Source organism: Podarcis tiliguerta (assembly GCF_965153285.1).
Source record: "Podarcis tiliguerta genome assembly, chromosome: 12".
In the NCBI taxonomy this organism is placed as follows: Eukaryota; Metazoa; Chordata; class Lepidosauria; order Squamata; family Lacertidae; genus Podarcis; species Podarcis tiliguerta.
In genome coordinates, this window is record NC_139545.1 from 34062147 (window position 1) to 34086476 (window position 24330).

General features: G+C 36.5%; 1 protein-coding gene and 1 long non-coding RNA gene across 8 annotated transcripts in view; one reads left to right on the plus strand and one right to left on the minus strand.

Moving 5' to 3' along the window:
• Nucleotides 1–7640, plus strand: part of LOC310660777 — a 40157-nt gene extending 32517 nt beyond the window's left edge. Inside the window, exon 3 of the long non-coding RNA XR_014503637.1 lies at nucleotides 7508–7640. This is a non-coding gene — a long non-coding RNA (uncharacterized lncRNA). The remainder of the gene's footprint in view (nucleotides 1–7507) is intronic.
• Nucleotides 1–24330, minus strand: part of CDK14 (cyclin dependent kinase 14) — a 215456-nt gene that overhangs the window by 95662 nt on the left and 95464 nt on the right. For all 7 annotated transcript variants that reach the window (XM_083405804.1, XM_083405805.1, XM_083405803.1 and 4 more), the window contains 3 exons: nucleotides 19321–19383; nucleotides 10758–10881; nucleotides 768–888 (listed from right to left, as the gene is read on the minus strand). In XM_083405804.1, the coding sequence (XP_083261930.1) occupies nucleotides 768–888; nucleotides 10758–10881; nucleotides 19321–19383 (308 nt within the window). The remainder of the gene's footprint in view (nucleotides 1–767; nucleotides 889–10757; nucleotides 10882–19320; nucleotides 19384–24330) is intronic.

The following is a 24330-nucleotide window of genomic DNA, read 5'->3' on the forward strand; positions in this document are numbered from 1 at the left end:
TTTTTTTAAAAAGATGTAAAGGAAGACTGAAAGCAGTCACATTACTTGTCTGAAATCTGTGACTACTTATAAACATATACACCAATAAAGGAGAAGGGAAGCATGGCTGTTCCATTCGTTCTGCGATGATATCAACTAACTTTGGCTCCTTCTCAACTGCAACCTGACCTGACAGCAGCCATTCCATTGGGCAGGAGTGGAGGGAATGAAGATGAGCAGGCTTATTCCATCTGTAAGCAGTTGTCTTTGGCTACTTCTTCTTCATCTGCAACCTAGCAGGAGTTACTCAATCAAGCTACCTAAACTGCTCCCATCCAAGCTGGTCATACAGAAGTTTCTAACTCTAAGAACCGGTACCTGAGTTTACCCAGTCTTTTTTTCCTTTTGTGCTACATCTTTTAGATTGTAAACCTGAGGGCAGGGATTATCTAATTTTTTTATTGTTTTTAACTGTAAGTCCACCTGAGAGCCTTTTTTGGTTGAAGTATGAGACTAAGATACGATGACCATTGGAGAGAGAACATAGAGGTTTCTTACAGAAACAGTATCTGGAAACTTTAGTCTACAAACAGTGTACTGCTTTATCTTACAGAGAACTCCTATGTACATGTACTCCAAAATAAGTTCCACTGAGTTCAATGGGACTTATTCCTAGGTCAGCATGAACAAGACTGCAATCCTTGCTTGTCAAGTCCACTGTGTGTCTAACAAATCAAAGTCACAGCAAGCTAGAACATATGGATCCTGTAAACATGCTGTCTTCTTACCACATATCAAGGCAGGTGGAATATTCTGTTGAGCCTAAGAGGACATCTGGAGGTCTGTACCACAGGGTAACCACTTCATTAGAGTACGTATGACTAGGGACAGATTTGGCTCTTGCAAGTCCTAAAGAGAAAATACAAGCACAACAAAGAAATTCAGCATATAAAGAAATAAAGGTCATGTTAGATCTTTAAAAGGCATGTGTAATATGAGTCTGCTTGAAAAAAGTAGATTGTGTTTCTTCTGGCCATGCGTTAAGTTAATCAGAGAAAAAACATATCCATTTCTATCATTCAACACATCACAAAACAAAGCTACAGATCATGAAATATCAAATGACTGCATTATTGTTTCAGTCATTATAGGGCTGTCATGTTGTTTTTTAGGATCTAGTTTTTCATGTTTAAAAAGAGAAAGTATTAGGCACAATTTTTTAAACTATTTAATAAAAAACTCAGAGATGAATCCTTAAATGTTAGCATTTGGAGCAGGGGACATAACCTGTGTAACTCAAGACAACTAGTGGATTAAATAGAGAGCTAAATAGCTCATACACTGAGTAGCATTTAAAGCTTCAGGCACATGCTGTATATCTGCATACTGCTAACAAAAATATATGCCATCTTCCCTTAACCTTGAACATTTAACATACTGCTCTGTGCTAAGAGTAAGACTGCTGGTCTTGGATGAAATAATTCAAATTCCTTTTCAACTGTGAAACAAACAGAACAGCAAGTCACTATACTGCAGCAAAATCTACCTCATAGGACTTGTGAAGCTAAAATTCCACTCTAGGCATATCTGAGAAGAGCAACATCATTCCTTCTAAAATCTTTTATTCTAATAGTAAACAGAGGTGGCTGAGTAACTATCAGTTTGGAAGTAAACTGAAGTAACCCGCCCCGCTCACATTGACCTGTTTCACACTAAGCCAAATCATGACATAGCACAGAAGAGATCCGAATGCTTAATTCTTCCTTGATTGTTTTGCTGCTATGTCACACTGAGATAAGTCGTAGTTTGGCTTAGTGTGCAATCTGAACCCAGGGTTGTGGTTTAGATCTTCTGGACAAACCACAAGCTGAAGCCACAGAACAAACCTTGGTTATAGTTTGTGGTTAGTCTGGAGAGAGCTAAACCACAAGCCTGGGTTTGGACAGCATGTTATGTAAAATTATGGCTTAGCTCAGTGTGGCACAGGAGCATGGTTTGGTTTAGCATGATGTGCAACCCAGGTCATTGTGATTCTCTTCAAAAGGTATTTACTAGGCTCAAATGTATTTTAACAGCAGCACAGCCACTATAATTTCAAAAGCACTGTGATAATTAAAATACCTGCATGCAAAGGGTTCCAGGTTCAACCCCTGGCAGCTTAAGTTAAAGGATCTTTAAGGTAAAGGTAAAGGTACCCCTGCCCGTACGGGCCAGTCTTGACAGACAGACTAGGGTTGTGCGCTCATCTCACTCTATAGGCCGGGAGCCAGCGCTGTTCGCAGACACTTCCGGGTCACGTGGCCAGTGTGACAAGCTGCATCTGGCGAGCCAGCGCAGCACATGGAACGCTGTTTACCTTCCCGCTGGTAAGCGGTCCCTATTTATCTACTTGCACCCGGAGGTGCTTTCGAACTGCTAGGTTGGCAGGCGCTGGGACCGAACGACGGGAGCACACCCCGCCGCGGGGATTTGAACCGCCGACCTTTCAATCGGCAAGTCATAGGCGCTGAGGCTTTAACCCACAGCGCCACCCGCGTCCCTAAAGGATCTTTAATAGGTGGCAAAAAGTGATCAAGATTATACAAATTATTACAGGAATAATTTCCCTCTTTTATATTACAAGAAGGTATTGGTACAGATTTAGAATTTGATAGAATATGGTTAAAAATTGTGACAAAAATTAAAAGCCACCAGTTTAAGGGATGGAGAAAGGCCTGTTCACATGACATGCTAAGCCAAAAAGCGTGTGCATACAGAATCCCAGTGGCGAAATCCCAGTAGCTTTGCTCCTCGCCAGTCCTTTTTTCTGCCATGCTCTGCTTAGTGTGTTGTGTGGTTCATAATGAAAATTTGAAAGTTATTTTCTCAGAGTAAGAGAGGAGGCACAGGCTTATGGAACCAGTTGCTGACTATGAATTCTGTTTAGAAAAAAAACTGAAAGCTAGTTTATCTGCTGTAAATTTGAAGATGTGTTTTTACTACTGTAGTTTATATTTATGCTATGTTTGGTAACATGTTTTGAAAATAGCAAAAAGAAAGAAAGAAAGAAAGAAAGAAAGAAAGAAAGAAAGAAAGAAACCAGAGCATGCAGATGACCAGATAGGATGAAGAAGAGGAGGAGGAGTTTAGATTTGATATCCTGCTTTATCACTACCCAAAGGAGTCTCAAAGCGGCCAACAATCTCCTTTCCCTTCCTCCCCCACAACAAACATTCTGTGAGGTGAGTGAGGCTGAGAGACTTCAGAGAAGTGTGACTAGCCCAAGGTCACCCAGCAGCTGCATGTGGAGGAGCGGGGAAGCGAACCTGGTTCACCAGATTACGAGTCTACCACTCTTAACCAGTACACCACACTGGCTCTCTATGATGAACTGAGCATGAAATATTCTAGAAAGGCGTAACTGCTCAGCAGTTATAAAGGCTGAGCCTATTAAATTATATGGATGAATTAATAAAAAACTGCATAGAATTATTTTCCTATCTAGCAGCTGCCACCAGAATATTGCATGCAAACAACTAAAGGTCTCAGGAAACAGCTAGCATTAATCAATGGATAGATAGAATGTGGGGATACACCTTAATGTCTAAACTGACACCCTTCCTAAGGTCAAAACAAACAAGGCAAAGACAAAATGCTTTTGCAGCAAATGTGATTCCCCAAATATTAAAAAAATGCTCCTTCTTCAAAAGATACAATGTGACTTTGAGATGTTCTGAATTCTAAAGAACTGATTATGCTTTGTTTCTTTTTCTTGGTTTTATCCGTTTCATGCAATCAATTAAGTTTACTTTATTGATTCTATATTTTAATACTGTAAGCTTTTCTTCTATTTCATTGCAACATGCTTAATAACAACATGTTTAATAATAATAAGGTTGGGCCTACATGTTTAAAATAATTGTGCATCCTTCAGTAGTTATGCAGAACATCAAACACTGGCAGTTCAACCTTTTAGATACACTATTCCTCTCAGAAATCTTTTTAAAACCCCACATCTTCTGGGGCACAGCACAAGTTACAAATGAATGACAAGTTACAGCACTGTTGGCTTTCCCCATCTTTTGAATGATAACCTAGACATGGCAACATATTTCATATTGTTTGTACATCCAAACATGCTAACTCATGCAAAATTTATCTAACTGCTTCCTCCAGCTGAGGAAAAGCTGTTGGACAGGATTAATTAGCACAGCATGTGTGATCACTTTGTTTAAGGATTCCTTGTCTGTTTCCATGGTTACACTACAGGAAGCCACACGCTCTTCCAAAAGTCAGAGCTGCTTGTATTAGCGATCATTATAACTTTTATGAAGCGAACATAAAGTAAAAAGGTAATGGGAAAGATAGCCAGGTGAGCATATAATATTTGCATATTATTACTTATTCTGTTTTGGCCTGAAGATCTATAGGGATAGTTTCATGACAATCCAGTAAGGTGAATTTCAGATCTTGCTCTTTTTGCCAGATTAAAAAAAAGTCACCAAAACAGCACCCTGCCCATGTCAATTCTCTACAGTAAGAAGACAGTAAGAAGATGAGGCAGTTGTCAGAAGTCAAGGCACATCACCCAATCACCATGGCTATCATTAACACAACACAAAACTCATAAAGTTATAGGTGAAGCAGCTGTGCTGTTTATGTTTTGCTTTGTGTACTTCTGCCATGAAATAAATTCTACATACAATGCATACCCAAGATAATTTAATGCCAATTAAATTCTTCTTAATCACTTTAAACAGTCCTTTGTGAACATAAATAATGCAGTTAAAAGCATGTGTGCTATTCCCCACACCTTCAACATAACTTTACATGTTGAGTAGTGATTCTAATCTGTGGTAATGAATGTAAGCACAGAATGCAAGGGATACTCATTATTCAGAATTAATCAATTACGAATGCTTGCCATCCACCTTTGTGTACTAATTTTCAAATATTCATGCTGCAATCAATGCATGTTACAAGAAAGGGCACAACACTCAGCAGAATCTTTCATCTCTAATATCCAGATTTCCTAGTGATTCAAAAATCAAGTGGAATCCCCTTCCGCCCTCATGATGTACACAACTGCAGTTTTAAAATTCTGATTTCTTAAATGTTTCAAATGGGGGGTCATTCTGTATGAAGACACGGGATTAGAAAGGACCGCACATCTGTATTTCTCAAATGACTTATATTCCTAAATACTCAGAAGAGGCTGTAACATACTCTCTGTAAAAGTGTGTTATTATATTATACAAGCATGCATAGCTTGAATACGATAACTGTATTGACAGCTGATTAGGGGGGCTATATTGGAGAATACTCTTTCAGGAGGTTCAAAATTCCAAAAATTCACTAATTCATAATTTGAGTGGAGTAACACGCAGACTTGCCTGATAAAGTGGGCTTCGTTAGACTGACCACAAAGCCAGAAGAAACTCAGACCAAAAGCCCATGTTCCACATGCCGAAGTTTACAGTGGCAATGTTCTGACAATCTTATCTCAGCTCTATAAACTAAGATATTAATGGGACTTAATCCTGCACGACACGCCTTTGCAGCAAGAGAAATCAAACCAGGAAGCCTCTAATGCCAGTTTAGAGGAAACTAGAACTATGGTTACCAGCTTTGGAAGACACTAGAATCTTCAAACCATGATTTTGGATCCCAGCTTGTTCTAAATCTGCTACTTTTCCTGCTCAGACTAAATGGAGACCATGGTTAGAGATTTCCCGCTTGCAGGGGGGGCCCAAGGTGTTTCAGCATATTTCCCCATTATTAATTAGAAGCTAAAAATCAGTGGTTTGGATTTTAAAAAAAAATATGCATGCAATTTATTCACAATGATAGCACCATACTTTTTTAAAAAACAAAACAAAACACCTCTTATACTTTAAATACGTTCTGTCAACCTTTTGCTCTGGAGGCAATGTTTGAAAACTCCACTAAATAACAGAGTTTAATACTAAAAAGCCACTCTTCCTCAGCAATACTAATATCCTATCAACGTTATTGTAAAACTGGAATCATCATGAAATTGTATATGTATACAATTTAACAGCTGGCTGATTTTCACTTTGCTTTCCTGTTCCTAGTTTTTCATTTAATGAACCTAACTTTGTTACCATGTAAATATTCTCTATGAAGATAACTTCTGCTAATTACACAACAAATATGTGAGTGTGATGCAGTGAAACAGTAAATACATTCTGATTAGTATTTCAGAGTAATAACAAATAATTTAAAGACAACTCTGAATTGCAAACAGTTGAGTAACAGCATGACTGGGGATGAAAAAAAGGAATTATAGGCAAAAAAATAAGGAGAATGCATATGGGCCAGAAGCTAATTATTTAAATACATAGGACCATAACCAACTGGAGTGAAAGTTTGGGAACAACTGGACTAAAATAAATCAAGTAATAGTTCATTAGTTCTCCAGAGGGCCTTTACTAATGCAATGAAATACTAAAGGCCATTTTAGTCTTAATATGGAAAATGAGCAATACATCAGGTAACAAGAATGTAACATTTAGGTAACATATTTCTCATTAAAAAGGAAAAATTACAGGGGAAAGCTGTGAATGTGATATTTGACTTTAAAAAGGTTAGGCCATTGTCTTTTCTGTGTGGAGTTCAAAGCAGAACTAGTTTGCAATTTTAAGGCACAGTGTAGGTTTTGATCCTTGTTTACTACTATCTGAAGAACAGAAACAGAAAAGGTGCTCATGCGATATACAATATAAGAATTATTATGTAACAGTTAGAGTGCTGGACTATGACCTGGGAGACCAGGGTTCGAATCCCCACTCAGCCATGAAACTCACTGGGTGACCTTGTGCCAGTCACCATCTCTTACTTAGCCCAACCTAGCTCACAGGGTTGTTGTGCGGATGAAATGGGGAGAAGAACCATGTTTACCACCTTCAGCAATCAATCAGTCAGTCAATCAATCAATCAATCAATCAATCAATCCTTAATACAAGATAGGCATTTTGTTCACACACCTTCCTGTCCAAGTTCCTCATATCAGTAGAAATGTTTGAAGAGCTTTACGAAATCTTCTCAAGTTGTATTCATACCTGGAAGTCTGACTTAGGGCTAAAGGTGATGCTGCTAAATAATCTCAGTTTAAAAGGCTAAAGGAAAACTAGCAGAGCATGAACACTGTAGAAAAAGCTCTCTTAAATACAGAGCTTAAATTATCTGTGGTAATGTTAAAACTCTACCCTTTCTAGCAATTACAGCAAGGCCAACAATATTCTTTGGGTACAGTCCCAGTTTCTCACTGATGTACTTCTGCTTTGTAGAGCCTGTTTTTCAAGTGCCTGTATATTATTTGCAGCCACAAACTGCTACTGAGCTTGCAGCCAAGGCCTAAAATAACTAGTACAACCATCTTTTACAAAATAAAATAAAGTACCAGTTACAAGTAGCGCCTACACAGCAGGCATCTGTGCTCAACAATAACTGCACAAATCCAAAATGCAGGTCTGGCTTCCAGAGCTTCAACCTCTTTTTCCTTCTCATCTGTGTTTCTTTTCATCAGAATTCTATCAGCATGACAAGTTGCTGTTCCTCTACATGACATGTCTGGAGGAGAAAGGACAACTGGGAATTGCCAGGCTCAAGAAATACCAGCCAGCCAATCTATTAATCTAAATAAACAATGGAAAATGTAAGCCGCCCTCGTGTTTTGGCTCACTTAGCCACAAACACTCATATACACACATCAATAAAACAATCATTTTGTGCCAGGACAGCCAAGTCCAACTTCCTTCTTCCTACACCCTTGCCCAGTGGAATTCTTAAGTACACTGACATATTGCAACAGGAGTGTTTTTTATGTTTTTGGGGGGGAACGGGAATAGTTTGCTAATGGTGCATTAATTTATTAATTTATTTTGGCCAGCTTTAACCAGTTAAGGTCATTTTTACCTGCAGCTGTTGCTTTTAACTTGACTTTGATGCGTGTTTTACCTGGTGTATATTTTATGTATTTTTATTGCTTGATTCTTTATAGTTTAATATATTGCTTGATTCTTTATAGTTTAATATATTTTTATTGCACTGTGATTTTATATTATTGCAGCTCACCTTGAGTGGCACAAAGGCACCAAAAGGGTAGGACTGGAGATTTTATATGAATGAATAAACAAATATTAAGTCACCACATGAAACCTATGGCCAGATGTGACTGGAATTAGATGCATACTTCTACCAGAAAAGCAGTTGGGGTGGCTTGTTAAAATTGCTTCATAAGAAAACACCATATTTTATATAAATATTTACTGCAAAGTTACTAGTCATGTAGCTTGTTAGGATCAAGAATGCTGTAATCTATTTTTTAAAAACCACTACCTTCATGGATACATGTTGCATTTTACATTCTCCTCTTACTAAGCATAATTTTAAATACACTGTACTGAAACAAAAATGATCAACTTCCTTTATTGCAACATTCCATCATGCCCCCATTCCAACAAAAGATCTCTAAAATGTTTATAACTCAGCATAATTTTAAATACACTGTACTGAAACAAAAATGATCAACTTCCTTTATTGCAACATTCCATCATGCCCCCATTCCAACAAAAGATCTCTAAAATGTTTATAATTCTCTATCTGCTCTATGATCCAAAATAGCAACCTTATGTAAAAGCACTGGAGACTTTAAATCTATAAACAATCAAGTAAAAAAATGTGAAGAAAGGTCAAAGGCAGTTAGCTCTGCAGTTCAAGTTTCACTGAGTGATTAGTAACTTAAAATATTAGTTTTATTTGCTGGCTACAGCCAGCACATTAGCTTTGATTTGGGAAATAGATAAAGTATATCAAATTCACACCCAAATCAGCTCAATTTACTTCTCATTTAACTCAGTGTAACAGGGAGAACTCGTGCTGTATTTTAAGAACCTTTTTAATTTCAACTTGCCTTGTTATAAAAAGGGGAAAATACCGCTTGTTTTAGCAAGCAATCCTAATCTTCTGGGAAAGGCAGATGGATAGCCAATGGAAGTTGCCAACATCCCACTGTTGGGGTGTGGGTGGGCAGGGAGGCTCACCCCTGGAGCTTTCCTTGCTGAGGTGCTGGAAAGGTCTACCAATCACTGGTCAGCCAGAGGTGCTCTGCTGATGATGGGCCCAGATATGGGGCGTGTTGGTCAGAGGAAGCTGCAGGTTGCAGGCTCCCAAGTCCCTTTGTTTTCCAGACATATCTCCCCAAATGGCTCTGAACAACTCCATCATTGAAGATGGCATAGTAGTAGCAGGGAAAATAAAAACACTTCAGTGAGGGCAGGGAGAGAGGAAAAGGCCACTTCCAGAATCTTCCACCCTATCCCACAGGACTTTGGTGGTAGATCAGTGATGGGATTCTACACACACACACACGACTGCTCTCCTTTGTGAAACAATTATTTCCAAAAAGCACACCAAACATGGCCTTCAATTTTTCTCATGCTTTCTTCAATTTTTAATTTTATTAAAAATCCCATCTGTGTTTTCATTGTCTTTGATAAATAGATTCACCTTCATAAATGATATTTTAGAGTGCTGCTGTATGGTTGTAAACACAGCCCTGAACTTTTTCTTTGGTGGGAGATTATTATCTATATTTACAAATCCATCAGCTACAACACAATATGCCAGCAAACATGAGAATTTTGTAATTTTTTAATACAAAAACAATGGTTTTCCAAAGGTCTAAGCTCTGAGTATGATTTTTTTTTTTTAAGCTCAGAGGAGATGAAGACACTGGGATACTGAATTAAAACTGTGAGTTGCACTGTTGACTTTTATAAACTTGTGATACCAGATCTGAAGGCCTTCTCTTCAGGTTTGAAAGGTCTTTAGTGATTTTGTATTTATTACTCTGAAAAAATAAGCCTTCTCCAGAAGAAAAGCAGCTTCTTTACTGACATCCTATCTGCTGAAATCAACCAGCTACATTTACATTTCTATTTCTTGTGTGCATAATAAGGTTAATAGCTTCACAATAATCCTTGTGCAACAACCTTCTAAGAAAATAGAAACATGAGAGCAATATATTCCAAGAGCAGCAAAATCATTTGATGTCTTTGGTGGAAGAGCAACTTTGCATATAAATTTGTAATATTAATACTTCTGAAGAGACAGATTTGCTTTACTATTTCTCATTATGGCAATGTGGGATCATGACCCTATATAACTTTATCTGGTAGTTTAATTTTTTATTATAGTTTTCACTAAAAAAGTCAACTCATCTTGTATTCAATTTCAAAATATCGTGATACAGTATAAGGAAATAATGTAACTTCAATTAAAAACATTTATCTTCTCTTTTCTACCCAAATCTAACTACAGATTTTCATTAAACACAATGTAAAATAATAATGGGAAGACTCAACACTCCATTGACAGCATGAAAGTATGTTGCTGGAGACTAGTCTTTCAATTAAGACGCGACCAAGAAACATCCTAAATATGCTTAAAATGCTTCAGTGTCCTCCTGAGCCCATAACTGTATGGAGAAAATATTACTTATTTGCAATAACAAACAATTTCCTTCAAGTTAAATACCATGTTAATAAGAAAGACTGTACTCAGCTGTAAACTGTAGGATTTCAAACTTTCTACCTAGTACTGAAACAGGTTACTTCTTCCCATACTCTTGTCATTCAGTAGGATATGAAGTATTTCTATGAATTTTATTTTATCAATCATCACTGTGTCCAGAGTCAGCTTGTGACTAAGAGTAAGACAGCTGAAACATTTCCCACATCATTATAAGATAATCTTTTAATTAATAGCTTTCCTACCAAAATCTGCCAGCTTCAACTCCCCAGTGTCACTGATCAGAAGATTTTGGGGTTTCAGGTCCCTGTGCAAAATGTAACGCTGGTGGATGTACGAAAGTCCTCGCAGCAATTGAAATAAAAATAACTGAAAGAGAGGGGGAAAAACATTTTTATTAATACTTGCATGCAGAGCACTGGCTTCCTTCACAAAAAAGCAGAGTGTCTGCATATGGGTAAAACACTTCCTTGGCAGCTTTGCTACAGGTGTGATTTTAAAATACCAGAATTTATTTTTAAGCAATGTTTAATATGTAGAGGTAAGAAACATCCATTTCCCTGCATCCAACTCTATTCACCTGCTTTAACAATCCTTAACAATAACTACAAACAGTAGAGTCAATCCCTATCAAGCCACAATTATATTCTGTTTACCCATATGGCCTTAGAGATTAGGTGGTAGCCTGAAGACAGATGTGTATCTTCACTAATTAAAGAAAACAACAGCATATGGAGAAGAGGAAAGGAGAAGAACACAGTGCTGGGACAAAAAATATATATGAAAGTAGTGAAAAAGGATATCAAAAATATATATATCACAAAGGCTTTTATTCTCAAATATTTGATACAAGAGTTTATTTTTAAAAACTCAAAATGTGACCAAAGAGGGAATTTTAACTTATTCACAATACTTATAAAGATAGGCTAACTGTGGGATTAGATATGTTCTCAGTATGCTAATATATACAGGAACTCACTGTGCACTTTGTATTTTCTTATAATTTCAAATCTCATATGAAAGTCACTTGTCAGAGGACTACATCAAATATTAGGCTTGCATGCTGGCAAAATTGTGAGTTTCTTTTTGCTGATTTCACCTCAGCATGCCAGATATTAAGGCTACTCTTCAGTAGCAAATCTTTTGTAAAAACAGTCGTAAGGTTATTATTACATGACAAGATAATTGAAATATATCATAGACATAGCACAAACATTTTACTTCACCCAGCCGTTAAGCTATTTGCAAACAGTGATGTCCTCTTGTTTGTGTAGGAATATTAGACCATTAAAAATTCTCAGAATCAATATACCGGCATGAAGTAGTTCCTAATTAGCTATCAACACAGCACCTGTATGAATTTATGGAATATGATTACTGAATAAACCAAAGGGCAACATGAAAGTACAGAAATGTCATGTTACTGAAGCTGAATATTTAATTAAATGTCCTTTCCTCTCCTCTCTGCCTGTTCACATGATAGTATATTGTTAATTTCTGAAAGAAACATGTTACAAGGGTAACAAGTACAGAAATAAATTAGGAAAAAATAACGCTTCAGGTGGCATTTTTGACACATTGTATTTTTAAACAATGAAATGAAGCTGGCTAGTATAAATCTTAAATTTTAGATTATACATTATAAAAATAGCTTTCTCATCTCCCAGTACAGGGAGGTTGCTCTGGATCCTAGGAATCATCAAAGTTTCTTTTAACTGAGAACATAACAGGCCATATTTATTTATACATAGATCATTTTTCGAGGAACTTTCCCCACAAAGCAGCTTAACCATATCCACTAAAAACCTACTCCACCAGTGCAGGAGTGCATATGTGAAGTGCTCTGCTGTACTGAAGCAAAGTTGTAAAATTTCAATTATGTCACACCTAGTTTTTTTTATTTCAAGTCATCAGTCTGAAAAAAATGACAAGCCACACAGTAAAGACAAATGAACAAAACTTCCTGTTTGGTGGAATACTATTTATATAGAACGAATATTGTACAATGTTATGTTGGAATACACATTGTACCCTCCATTTTAATGTTAACTTCAATATTGTGAGAATATTATGTTGTTGCCAAATTCCAGTTCTTCATTTAGTGAAGTGGCCTTGTTTCTGTGTGATCATCAATGAGAAATCTTATAAATGTTGAGTTGAACTCAAGTAAGGCACGGCTGGTATGCCTGGACAAAGTGAGGTTCAAATCGCCGGTAAGTCTGGTATTTAGAGCAATGACAAAGTGGCTTAGGATGCCTTCAAAACAATTTTATGGGAAACTCTGAAAATAATCAGGATGTCCCACTGGTAAGGGAAAGGATGGTCAAAAGAGTGCCAAAAAGGGAAACACACAGACAATTCAGACAACATTGAAGAGATGCTAAACATATAGAAGCCTACTTGCTTTTATATTTATTGACAAAATTTCTAGACTACCAAATATCACACACATAGTGATCTTATAATGCTTTTCAACATATACATTCAACACTGAACAACAATATACCATATTTAAACCATTCATTAATAAAATACAGCTTGCGGAAAAAACTAAAAACTTTATATAACATTAATGACAGTAATTGCCTCCAAAGGTCTAGCTGAACAGATATATATCATGGGGAAAATAAAAAACAGATTCACATGTTAGCTTTGATGCATTTTAAAGTGCAATCAAACTGTTTAGTTAATCTGTAAAACAATCTAAAGTACTGAAACACCACACTTGATGGCCATGCAAAAAGCATGCTTTTGCTGTTTTGCCTTGACAATCACACTTTAACTGAGGTACTGCTTTCCAATAATGAGTCCTGGGAACGATGGTGCCATTGGAAGGTCAAATCAATTTAGAGGTTTATGGAGTGTGATATCAATGTGTTAGCAATGATTAAAATGTAAGGGCAAACACATTAAAACCAACAATTTCTCCAATAAAGACGTATCAGCTCTCTCAGCAAGAACTAAGGTTCTTTCCACTCGTTCAGACTACAAACTACAAAATTATCCAGTTTATGACTTAAGAGATTTCCAACAATTTTGAGACTTACTTATTATACTCACAGTAAGTGCGTACATAAGAAAGGTGACAGAAAATGGAAAACTGAAATGTGGAGGTGGGTTAATATTTTAAAGTGTGACACTGGAAATAGTTTGAGCACTAAAATTGTAAATTTAATATGGAACACCATTAGGGACAGGCTAGCCTTTGAAAGAATCCTCTATGTAAAGGCCTCAGTAAAATAAATTATAAATTTAAAGTTAAGTTTAAAGATAATGAATGATAAGTAGAGAGAGCAGAGGATCTTGAAGTTGCCCTTTAACAGTTAGCACCTGGACAGAAGACTGAGCAAGCACACAGTAATTTTAAATGTGCATCTAAACATATAAACAAGCATGTCTGTTTTGTTTTGTTTTTCAGATCTATAATATTTTGTCCTCTTTTTGGTGATGGGTCAAGTGGTCACCTTAAACATTACATACATAAACCCTTACGTCCCCCCCCAAACCATATCCTAAAACAGATGGTCGTAGAACTAAGTAGAGTGACCCTGGGCTTAATCTTCAGTGGTACCCGGGACCCAGTGCAGGATGAAAGTTTTGCTGAACAGACTCAGAACAGTGACCACCATGCTATCAAATTCAACATATATTTATAAGTGGACAATTGCCCAGAAAAACCAACAGTCACATTTGACTTCATTGGCTCACATTCTAGCAGCAACATCTAGACCTACAGATGCCAAGAGAGCAGTGGAGTTGCTGTAATACCCCAAAAGAGGATGACATGCCTTCAAACACAGAAGTAAGACTAGAATTATAACTGCTGGATGACCCAACTTTCATCAAAAAAGGAAAGAAAAATAAAAAGACAAATTCTGATAGACAACTTCTAAAAACTGAATTTTAGCTCGTGTCAAATGACGATGATGATGGTGGTGATTTCCAATGACAAAACTAGCTTACCACCACATCCCTGAAGAGACCTAGGTGCAGATCCCTACTTGACCAGGGTGCATTCTACCTATTCTTACAGCCCAATTAGCCTTTGAAAGGACATGAAATATGTTAATAACAACCCTCAGAACAACAGGATTTTGGGCCTTCTAAGATAGTGGACATTTCAGGGGCAGAATTTGCTAAAGACATGATTTCCAGATTTTGAACTCTATAGCATAACTACATTCTTACAAGGGACATATATCACACTTGCTTTCACAAAAAAGGCTTCCTTCCAACCAATTCCTTTCAGGAATTTTCCATATGGAAACATCCTACAGTAAGACCACACCACTAAGCTATTTATATTTCGAAAAGTACACGTTTATACCTTTATTTACTGTGCTTATCAATCTTTCCCGTTTCCTTCACAATGCTGATGTTCTGACAAGTATGATTAATTAACTGAGCAAAATAATACACCTTCCTGATCTGCTAGCATAATGTTAATAGAAGGAAGAAACTGTCCTCCTTGATCAATGAGGTTAAAAGGCTCCTTCACACATCATCACAATCAATGGCTCTTTCAAAATTTAATGAAAATGCTAAAGGAAAAAAACTTGCACAGACAATTCTTGATCGCCTTTCTTTTTAAAAAACCTTGCATATATACAGTATATGCATCATTACATCATTAGGGATGAGGGTTCAGTTATGGAAATATACTGTAAGGATGATTCAGGTAGTTATGCTTAAAAACTTAGGGGGAAGCATTTTTATTTAATGATCATGCATAGTTCATTAATGTCTAAGTGGAAGAAATAAAATAATCAGTGTAAAATCATGATGATTTAGTTGATGACTGATCACCAGAAAAGCTTATTTTAAAAAATCGATTCTCAATGCCATCTGAAAGAGACAGCCTTAATTTAGCATAACATTATCCTACCCTTTTCTGCACCTGCTTACCCTCTAAAGAGTAATGGAAAACTGCAACTTATCAACTACATTAAATGCCAAATAATCCTGTTTAGTATATCCACTGTAATTAATGGAAAAACCCAGCCATGCGCCACAGACATCACACCTTCTGAGACAAAAGCAGACATTTCAAAGGTGTGTAAATGGATAAAATTATAAAGAAATTATATAGAATCATGAATATTTCTAGAATGGATCCTAGATTTCTGCTCAATCCTGTTCATTGATGTAGGTCTGAAAAAGTGTGCTGCTGATGTAAGAATTTCACCTGCATGCATTCAAACTGATCTGATTTTAAAAGCCTATTAATAAACACAGGTTAAACTGTATGTGTTTACACCAGTATAGAATAACATCTGTTTATTTTACTGTCTACACATGCACTGTAAGACACACACCCAGTATATAGCATACCCAGTATATAGCATATTAAATATTCTCCAAATTCCTTTTTATGCAGGACAATTACTTTCTTCTCCCAAAATATGAAGAGCAATACATATTGTGCTGCTATGTGTCAATCATCTTGGCAGTGTTATGCATGAATATACCTTAGGGAGATTTCAGGAAGGAAAACATACACATTCTAAACAAAGGGGGCGAGGGTAACTCTTGATACAATAAAACAAGCAGGTATATTAGTAAACCCTCCATTAATGCATTAATTTGAATTGCAGGATACACTGAAAAACTGCTGCTCAGAAAGATTATACTCCACATGTATTTACACAGGCGTATTAAAATACTTCTTTTTATTTAAATGAAAATGATGTATAATAAATGTTAATGAATTACTCGCTTGTTCTGAACACTCATTGCTTTTGGGTAATTTCCCCTCATTGCTTTTGGGTAATTTCAAGCATAATTACTTATGCCTATAAAAATATAAATATTTATAAGATGGCAAATACCCTAAGGCTTTCACTCTGGTTGTTAATTTCCAAATTGGTCATTAACTTATCCATTTTTCAAGAACAGATATTACTTAGGCAAGGTAGTTAAAGGATAATGTTCATGACAGAGAAACATGTGGGACTTTAGAATTTTGATAACATTCACCAAACAAAAAAGCTTTTTATGTAAAATTTCACAACTTCATTGCAATTTCCCTACTATCCTAGAAATAGAAAAAGTTTTATGAATAAACATCGACATGAACTAGCTAGCCAATTCTTAGCTGCAGCACAGATATATAGATCAATATTAGGAAGCAATATATCTATATCTATGTCTTTATATCTATCTCAATAGATACAGATATATGGATATGCATTAGGAAGTAAGGTTCTAACAGCCCTCAAGAGTTTCACAGCGATACCATTCCTAAGTCAAGGGGAAAGCTGAAATTCCCTCAAATGGATTCTGTGCTGGTTGAAATGCTGCTTCTGCTTTTCTTGACCAAGAAGTTGAAAGTCTTACCTTTCAAAAAAAAAAATTAAATTCCAAAACTGAGCTCTTTAATTGTAGCCACTCATGAATGCACGTTCTACCTTCCAACATGGAACTAGCATTTGGAACACTTCTACAAAGACGTCTTAATCTTTTTGAGAGGAAATGCCCAAAGAATGATTCAAAAAAACTAGTAAAAATATTATCTACATATACACACACTGGCCTAGTTTAGAGGTAACAGGAAACCACAGTCTCACCTCTTTTAATCTTAGGACAGAAGGGTATTAGAAGCTTTTCCCAACTGCAGACCATGAAGAGAACTGATTAAGAATGGAAGCAGATGCTTCTCAGGTGTGTGAAAGGTGTGCTTATTCACATAGCAGGAAACATGCTTTCCCATTACGTCTCAACTAGGCCCAGATATTTCATTATTATATACCTACGGTGACACAACCTAAATGGTAATAATTGGAGTATGTGTGTATTGTACAACCCAGCAATTTATTTATTTATTTATTATCCCTTTTTTGTTTGTTTTTACAGTGTATCATGGTATTATAATGCATAGTATAACAAAGCATCAACCAAACTCCAATCTGTCCCATAACAATTTATGTTATGGTTTTGAGGTTATTAAAAATGAACACCAAGAAAACTAGCATAATTTTTTAAAGCTACAGTATTTTTAAATGCTTATTATTATTATATATATTAGATTGATATACAAAGAGCAAACAACTCAGAATCGTTTCAGTTATTACAGCAGACATGTGATGAAAGGCAGTTATGTCAGAAGGAAATTTCACCTGCAATTATTTTTCTGCAAGTATACCCTAGAGGAATCCATTACTTTCAGATGGAAAACGAGAAATAAAAATGGATTCCTAATTAGAACAGAGGTTTCCCCGAGACACTAAGGCTACTAATAAAGGAAGTTTATGTTTCTGTGTATTCAGCGTTCTTACTACACAAAGCCAAAAGAAAAAAACCACGTTGTTTATTTTTACACAAAAATAAATAGACATGGTTATACAAATCTTCAAAGTAGCCATACTAGAAGTGAAAATGTGTTGCTTGAATACACTAAAAGTATCAGTATAAATTTCTAGTTCCTCTTCTGAAGGTCTACGAAAAACAACAACTTGAGGCCTTTAACAAGGAGTGCACAATGTTTATTTTGAAACATTTATTGTTACCTCCCCTGGGTGGTACAATGACAAACAAGGAATAAAATAAAGTAAAACAGGCAAGATCTTGTGCGTCCATATCAACACTTATTTCTTAGGCAATGCACACTTTTTTGGTAGAATGTCTTGGTTGTATTGAGAGATGCCAGACAGCTGAAAACTCTTGTGTAAGGATCTGACACTCACAGTGATCCTTCAAGTGCACGTACACATTTTAAAACTTGATTATCCAGTTTAAGATATCCATGTTAACGCTTCCATGTTAGGTTTTGCAGAGGAAGTCATCTTGGTGATCCGGAGCCCAGAAGGGAGCTTTCTTCTGTACTGGCCCTGCAGTTCTGGGGGAAAACTCCCCTTTGAGGTGTGTCACGCTGTTTACATTTCATGACAAGCAAAGATGCACATTTTGGTCCAAGCTTTCGGAGAGGAATGTATTGCATCATGATACCCTATTTTTGCTTTTGTGGTGTTATTTATCCTTAATTATATGATCCTGATTGATTTTGTTTTACAAGTTTTATTGTTTATTGTGACTGTAGTGTTACTGTTCATCACCCTGGGTCTCTTAAGTGAAAGGCAGAGTACAAATTTCTCAAATAAAATAAATAAATGTAACATTCAGGGATATAAGCTGGAGCAGGATCACAGATTTCTGAAGAATAATGCAGAATGTTCTCACAAGGGTTATATTCCAGTGTTAATGTTTCCACATGCACGAACTCCCTTGATTGCCTCCAGAAATCCCACAAGTATTGTGTTGCAGAACCAGAAATTAATCCTGGGGCATTACAACACACACACACTTTCTTTTTATTTAAATTTGAATACATCTATATAATGCAATCAATCTGTTAGGACCACAGCTTTTTCTCATTCTTACAAAACGTACATGGACCCTAACATAGAGAAATAAATCACAATCCTAAATTTAATAATTTGAAGTATATATTCTATGATACAGTGTGTTTATGATTATTTCACTGATGAAAATAATCAAAAAGCAAGGCCGCTGAACAAATATTACCTGGGTGGTCTCTAAGACGATTGACTAACTGGATTCTACTTTACGCTGAAATAATTTGGCTGATTTCCCAGTAGGTAGCCAGATCAAGTTTCCAGCTCATATCCAAATAACAAAAACTAATGTCAGCTGTGCCTGCTAACATCCAGCTTACAAGCAGCAGTAAAAGCAATATTTTTAAAGGGCCAGTTTACTTTCTTCAATCACAAGTCTGCTTGCATTATCACTGTAACATTTCTTACCACAAACAATCCGAATATAATAATGCTTATTTGGAAAGTGGTATCCTACCTTCACATTGTCTGGATGAAGTCCTCCAGGATGTTTGTCCATGTACTGACATAAATCTGTGTGCTTGAAAAGATAAATTCAAGAAAGGGAAGAAGGAGGGATTAATTACTCCTATTGCTACAAAAATGTAACAAATTTTCTACTCAAAACCCACTATTTCCACCAGATGCAGCAAATAAGGGGAATACATGCTATGCTAACATGACCTTCAGGTTCCATCTCGTTATATAGCTAATAATATTGCTTATAAAACTCTAAAATGCAGCTCATTTTCTAGCAGGAAACCACAGGAGGGGAGAGCGGCCTTGTGCTCAGGTTCTGCTTGAGGGTTTCCCACAGGCATCCAGGTGGCCACTGTGTGAACAGGATGCTGGACTAGATAGGCTAGATAGGTCTGCTCCAGTGTTGAAAGTTAATTACAGTTACAGCAGACGAGAAACATCCCAAATGGTTCAAGGCCCACATGGGGCAAAAGATCCTGCAATGCAGGGGGACGGACAAGATGATCCTTGTGGTCCCTTCCAACTCTACCATTATACTATTCTATGTACATACTCATCACTATCTTGTTGTAATATTATTTTTTCATTCACTGCAGTCTCTATTAAAACAATGTTGTAGTTATAAAAACCTCTATTTCCTTATTTACATTTCTAAATGCACTGCAGTGAAATGTGTGTTCAAACAGGAGGTCAAAACCACATATTTCTCTGTAGTCTTGTATGTCACACATTCCTGTCTGCAGTAGAAATTGTTCATACATTAAAACCATAAAAGGAAAGATATGCCTATAGTAGTTGGAATGCAGAATGATATTTGCAAACCTACATTCTACTAGAAAAATATATGTGCTATTAAAGCCAGCATAAGAAGCTCTACTTAATGTTAAATATAAATGAAGTTGCTTCCAAAGAGAAATGATTTAACAACTGCCATTCTATAGAAACCTATGTCGTTCATAGAGATTCTGTGTAAGTTGTGCAATAGTGCCTAAACACTGAAAGGAAGTTTAGTACCTTCATCTGCTCGTTCAATAAAAACCAAGTTAATTATTCTACATCTATCACCATGCTGCCCGACATGTTTGGGTTTCAGTTTCATTGGTAAAAAGAATGTTTTGTTTCCTTTACAAAGTCACCCAATACATTTTCCTGGTTCGTATCATTACTTGCTGATATTACTGACTAGAGGCTCCTTCCCTGTTTGCCTGCTCACCCACCTCTTTGCCAACTGCCCTTCCCCTACACTTTTATACCTCACTCACACCCTCGCCTATCACCCACAGCTTATCTTTATCAGCTTGCTTCATAACCCATACTTCCCAGAATACCAAGGAGCCACTTGCCTCTACAATACTAGAGAGAATGTTTGGGAGTGATTGTGTCAACAGCCCATTTCATCACACCATTACATAGTGAGACTAGGGCTTCAACAGTTTTCTCTACTGGAAAATGCCCCAGGACATTTAAGAAGCCATTGGGTTCCACCAGTCTCCAAGGGTGGGCAATTCAAACAGGTCCTCCGCCCTTGGGAGGTGTCAATAATTATTGCCACCAATCCAAACTTTACCAGATAATGGTCCAAGTATGACAAGAAAATACATAGCATAGTGCAGCATAACTATTGTCTTAAGAGCTCCTTGCCCTTGTAAACTATAGCAAATTAAGTGGAGCAGGATTTGTTTTGTTTTGTCAATGGAGATGGATGAAGAGGTGATAATAGATTCTCTGCTTTTCACAGTAGCCACACGTTCTCCACATTGTATAGTTCCAGCCCCCAAAAGTTCATGGGAATGAAAAGTTTGAAACCCATTTTCTAAAATTCCCTTTAGATGACACTATATCTCTATACTGAAAACGCTTATTTATAATTAATTAATTAATGCATATATCATTGAGTATAGGTTCAACAGTTGCAATAAAAAACAAACATGTCTCTCTTTAGAAAAAGGGGCAGGGGAGAGGGAGAGATATTTGGATAAATAGATAGCTAGATTTCATTACTTCAGGGACAAATCTCACAAAAGGAGCTCATACCCAGCCTCCTCCTTACTCAGTAATCATTCACTATTAATTAGCCACTTATATTTTCAATGAAATATTCTTCACTCCTCCTCTCTTTCACAGCAATGATAAATCTACATGTGACTTAGCTGTCCCATAGTTGTACCTAATTGGTTTCAGCTGTCATTTCTGAAGCTGAAATGCATGGACAGCCTGGGGCCTGTGAATGAACAGGAAGCATTTCCAACCACATTCCCATCATGTCAAACCAGCAATGTGAAAGAGCTCTTCCATTAAAACAAAAACTGTACTATTTAGCTTCTGGCAATGACATCATGCAGCAGACAGAATGTATTGTTTCACTGAGGCAGCAAGACTGTTGCAAGCCATTCTTTTCTGCTAAAGAGATTGCACACATTAGTTACGCTCCGGAGGTTCTTCTGACAAGAATAGTTTCCCTATTGTCACTAAGAAATTCTTAAGCAGACAATACAATGCAAAGAACAATAAAAGATATAGCTGAAGTAACATGTTTGCAACAATTGCATGCAACCATACTCTACAAAGAAGTTACTCTAAGTAGAAATATAACAAGACAGAATCCAACATTTTTAGGATTATTTGTAGTCATTCTCATTTATGAAATAAATTGCAATTTAAAGTAAGAATTAAAATTAATGTAAAATATTAAAGTAACCAATTATGGTGTTTTAAATTAACCAGTAACATTTTAGCATCATCCTTGCATGGATTGAAATCAATTTTGTCTCAGTCCTGATGTGATATGGCTTCATCATAGTATTAAAATGATCACTCAGTAAACACTTAGATTTTAGATTTTATTCACTAGAAATAAGCATCCATATTATTGTATTTATACAATTAGTTCATTCTTGTAATGCTAAATTATAATTTAGCAACATGTATAAACCTGTCCAAAGTTCACAAGTAAGGGTATGTTAGTGTGAAAGTCCCTTGCATTCTTTGTTCTACTAAATATGTTAATTCCACAGGTTTTTATAAAAAGCCTTCCATTCTTACCCTTTAAATTGTCATTCATAACCATAATTTTCTTGCTTTTTAAAGATTGTTTTCTTGTTATTCTGTTTTATCTATTACTTTTATGTACTTGGAAATGTACACATTTGAATGACACAATAGTTATAGAAACTTATAGTAAATTTGTTTAACAAGTCAAGTCTTTCTGAATTCAAGGGTGCTTATTCTCCTCAAAATGTGCATGTGATTGAAGTCAATATTCATGCATTTTGGTACTGACCTTTCCACTCTTTTACAAGAATATCAGTGTTATCTACTGGTACCATTTATATGAACGCAAAATATGAAACATTTTAAAGCTTTTAAAATAATTCTAGCTAATGAAGTTTGCCTTTAAATTATAGAAGCAAGGAACACAAAATGCTAAGATATTTGTTATAGTTGCATTTCACCTTTCTTTCATCACCTCAGCTCAAGGCAGTTTCCCATTCAGGCACTGACCATAGCCAGTCCTGCTTTTTTAGAGTCATGTACAATAAGAAATTTAGCAATTTGTGAATGTGGAGCACTACTGAGAAGACAGCAGGTTGTCCTCAGAAACGGTTACAGCAAGGTTTAGAGGACTGAATGTCAACACTGCTCTTTGAACATCCTTTCTTTGGGAATGTAACCTCTATCCTAGGAAGCTTTGGTTGGCCCTATCAGCTTCCTTGCTGCCCTTAATCATGACCAACCACATAATTCTCTGAAAATGAAGGATAATTCCTAGAATTTTTGCTATCCCTCCATACAGAAGATGAACAGAAATGTTATTTTAACTCAGGAAGCCAAGAGTAATGGGTGGGAAAGGGGAGATAAAATGTTTTATCGCTGATGTTCTCTAGTCTGTATTTTATAATGGAATGGGTTAGACAGCCAGAGAGAGAATGAAAGACCTTGGCCTGTAAAGTTTCCCATAATGATGACAGATTTCTGTCTCAAATTTTCATGTTTCAGGGGCACAAGGATATCCCCTTTCCCAGCAAATAGCCCCAAAACAGAATTAAGTTCAAGAAGAGACAATCATTCTCTTATCTGAATCTTTGCCATTACATGGACAATAAGAGAATGGCATTCTCATCCATCAAAAAATGACACTGATAAATGAATGAACATTGAGCCATCTGTTTGCATTATGATACTTCTACCCAGATCCTTTTAACTATATATAGCCAAAATATCACATAAAACATTTGCACACAGAATTGCAGCAGCATCCATTGTGGGGCAAGTCCATCTTGCTATGTTGCCTGTTAGCTTCAGTCCCACTAGAATAGGATATTAAATCAAGTGACAGAGCCATTAAGGGCATGTCTGACTTCGTGCTGACCAAAATGCCTGAACTAGTCCATGCAGAAAAGTGACACCAAAGTTTGCCATTCCATTCCTTCCATATCCCCCACTTCATATATTTCTATGATTCCATGCAGAGGTTGGATGGCCATCTGTTATGGATGCTTTACTTGAGATTTCTGCATTGCAGGAGGTTGAACTAGATGACCCTCTACAATTCTATGAATCTTATACATGTATAGTACAACTATGCCACAACTGGTGCGAAAATTATTCTTTGTATAACTGCATTGGCTCATATTGCTGAAAGTCTCTGGGTTGATTCCAAAACTAACACACTATAAGTTGTGATAACTCCATCCTCAGATTGTCCTATAGTAACACTGCACATAGAACTAGTCTACTTATCTCATTTAGAATGAGACTCCTGATTCTCTTTCAGGTCCTTCCTCTTTCAAGCCTATGAAAAATGCTTGCCTCCTGGTAACAGCTTTTTAACAAACTAGTTTTCAGGCCGAAAGTGCCAGATCACTTCTTCATTCTTATCATCTAAAATGGGAAGGTGGGGAATTCCATATTTATCATCTTACTTTGATGCCTTTCTACCTCGCCCGTGGGTCGATATTGAAGCTCAAAATATCACTACATCATCCCTGCTTACATTGCCTTATGCTAC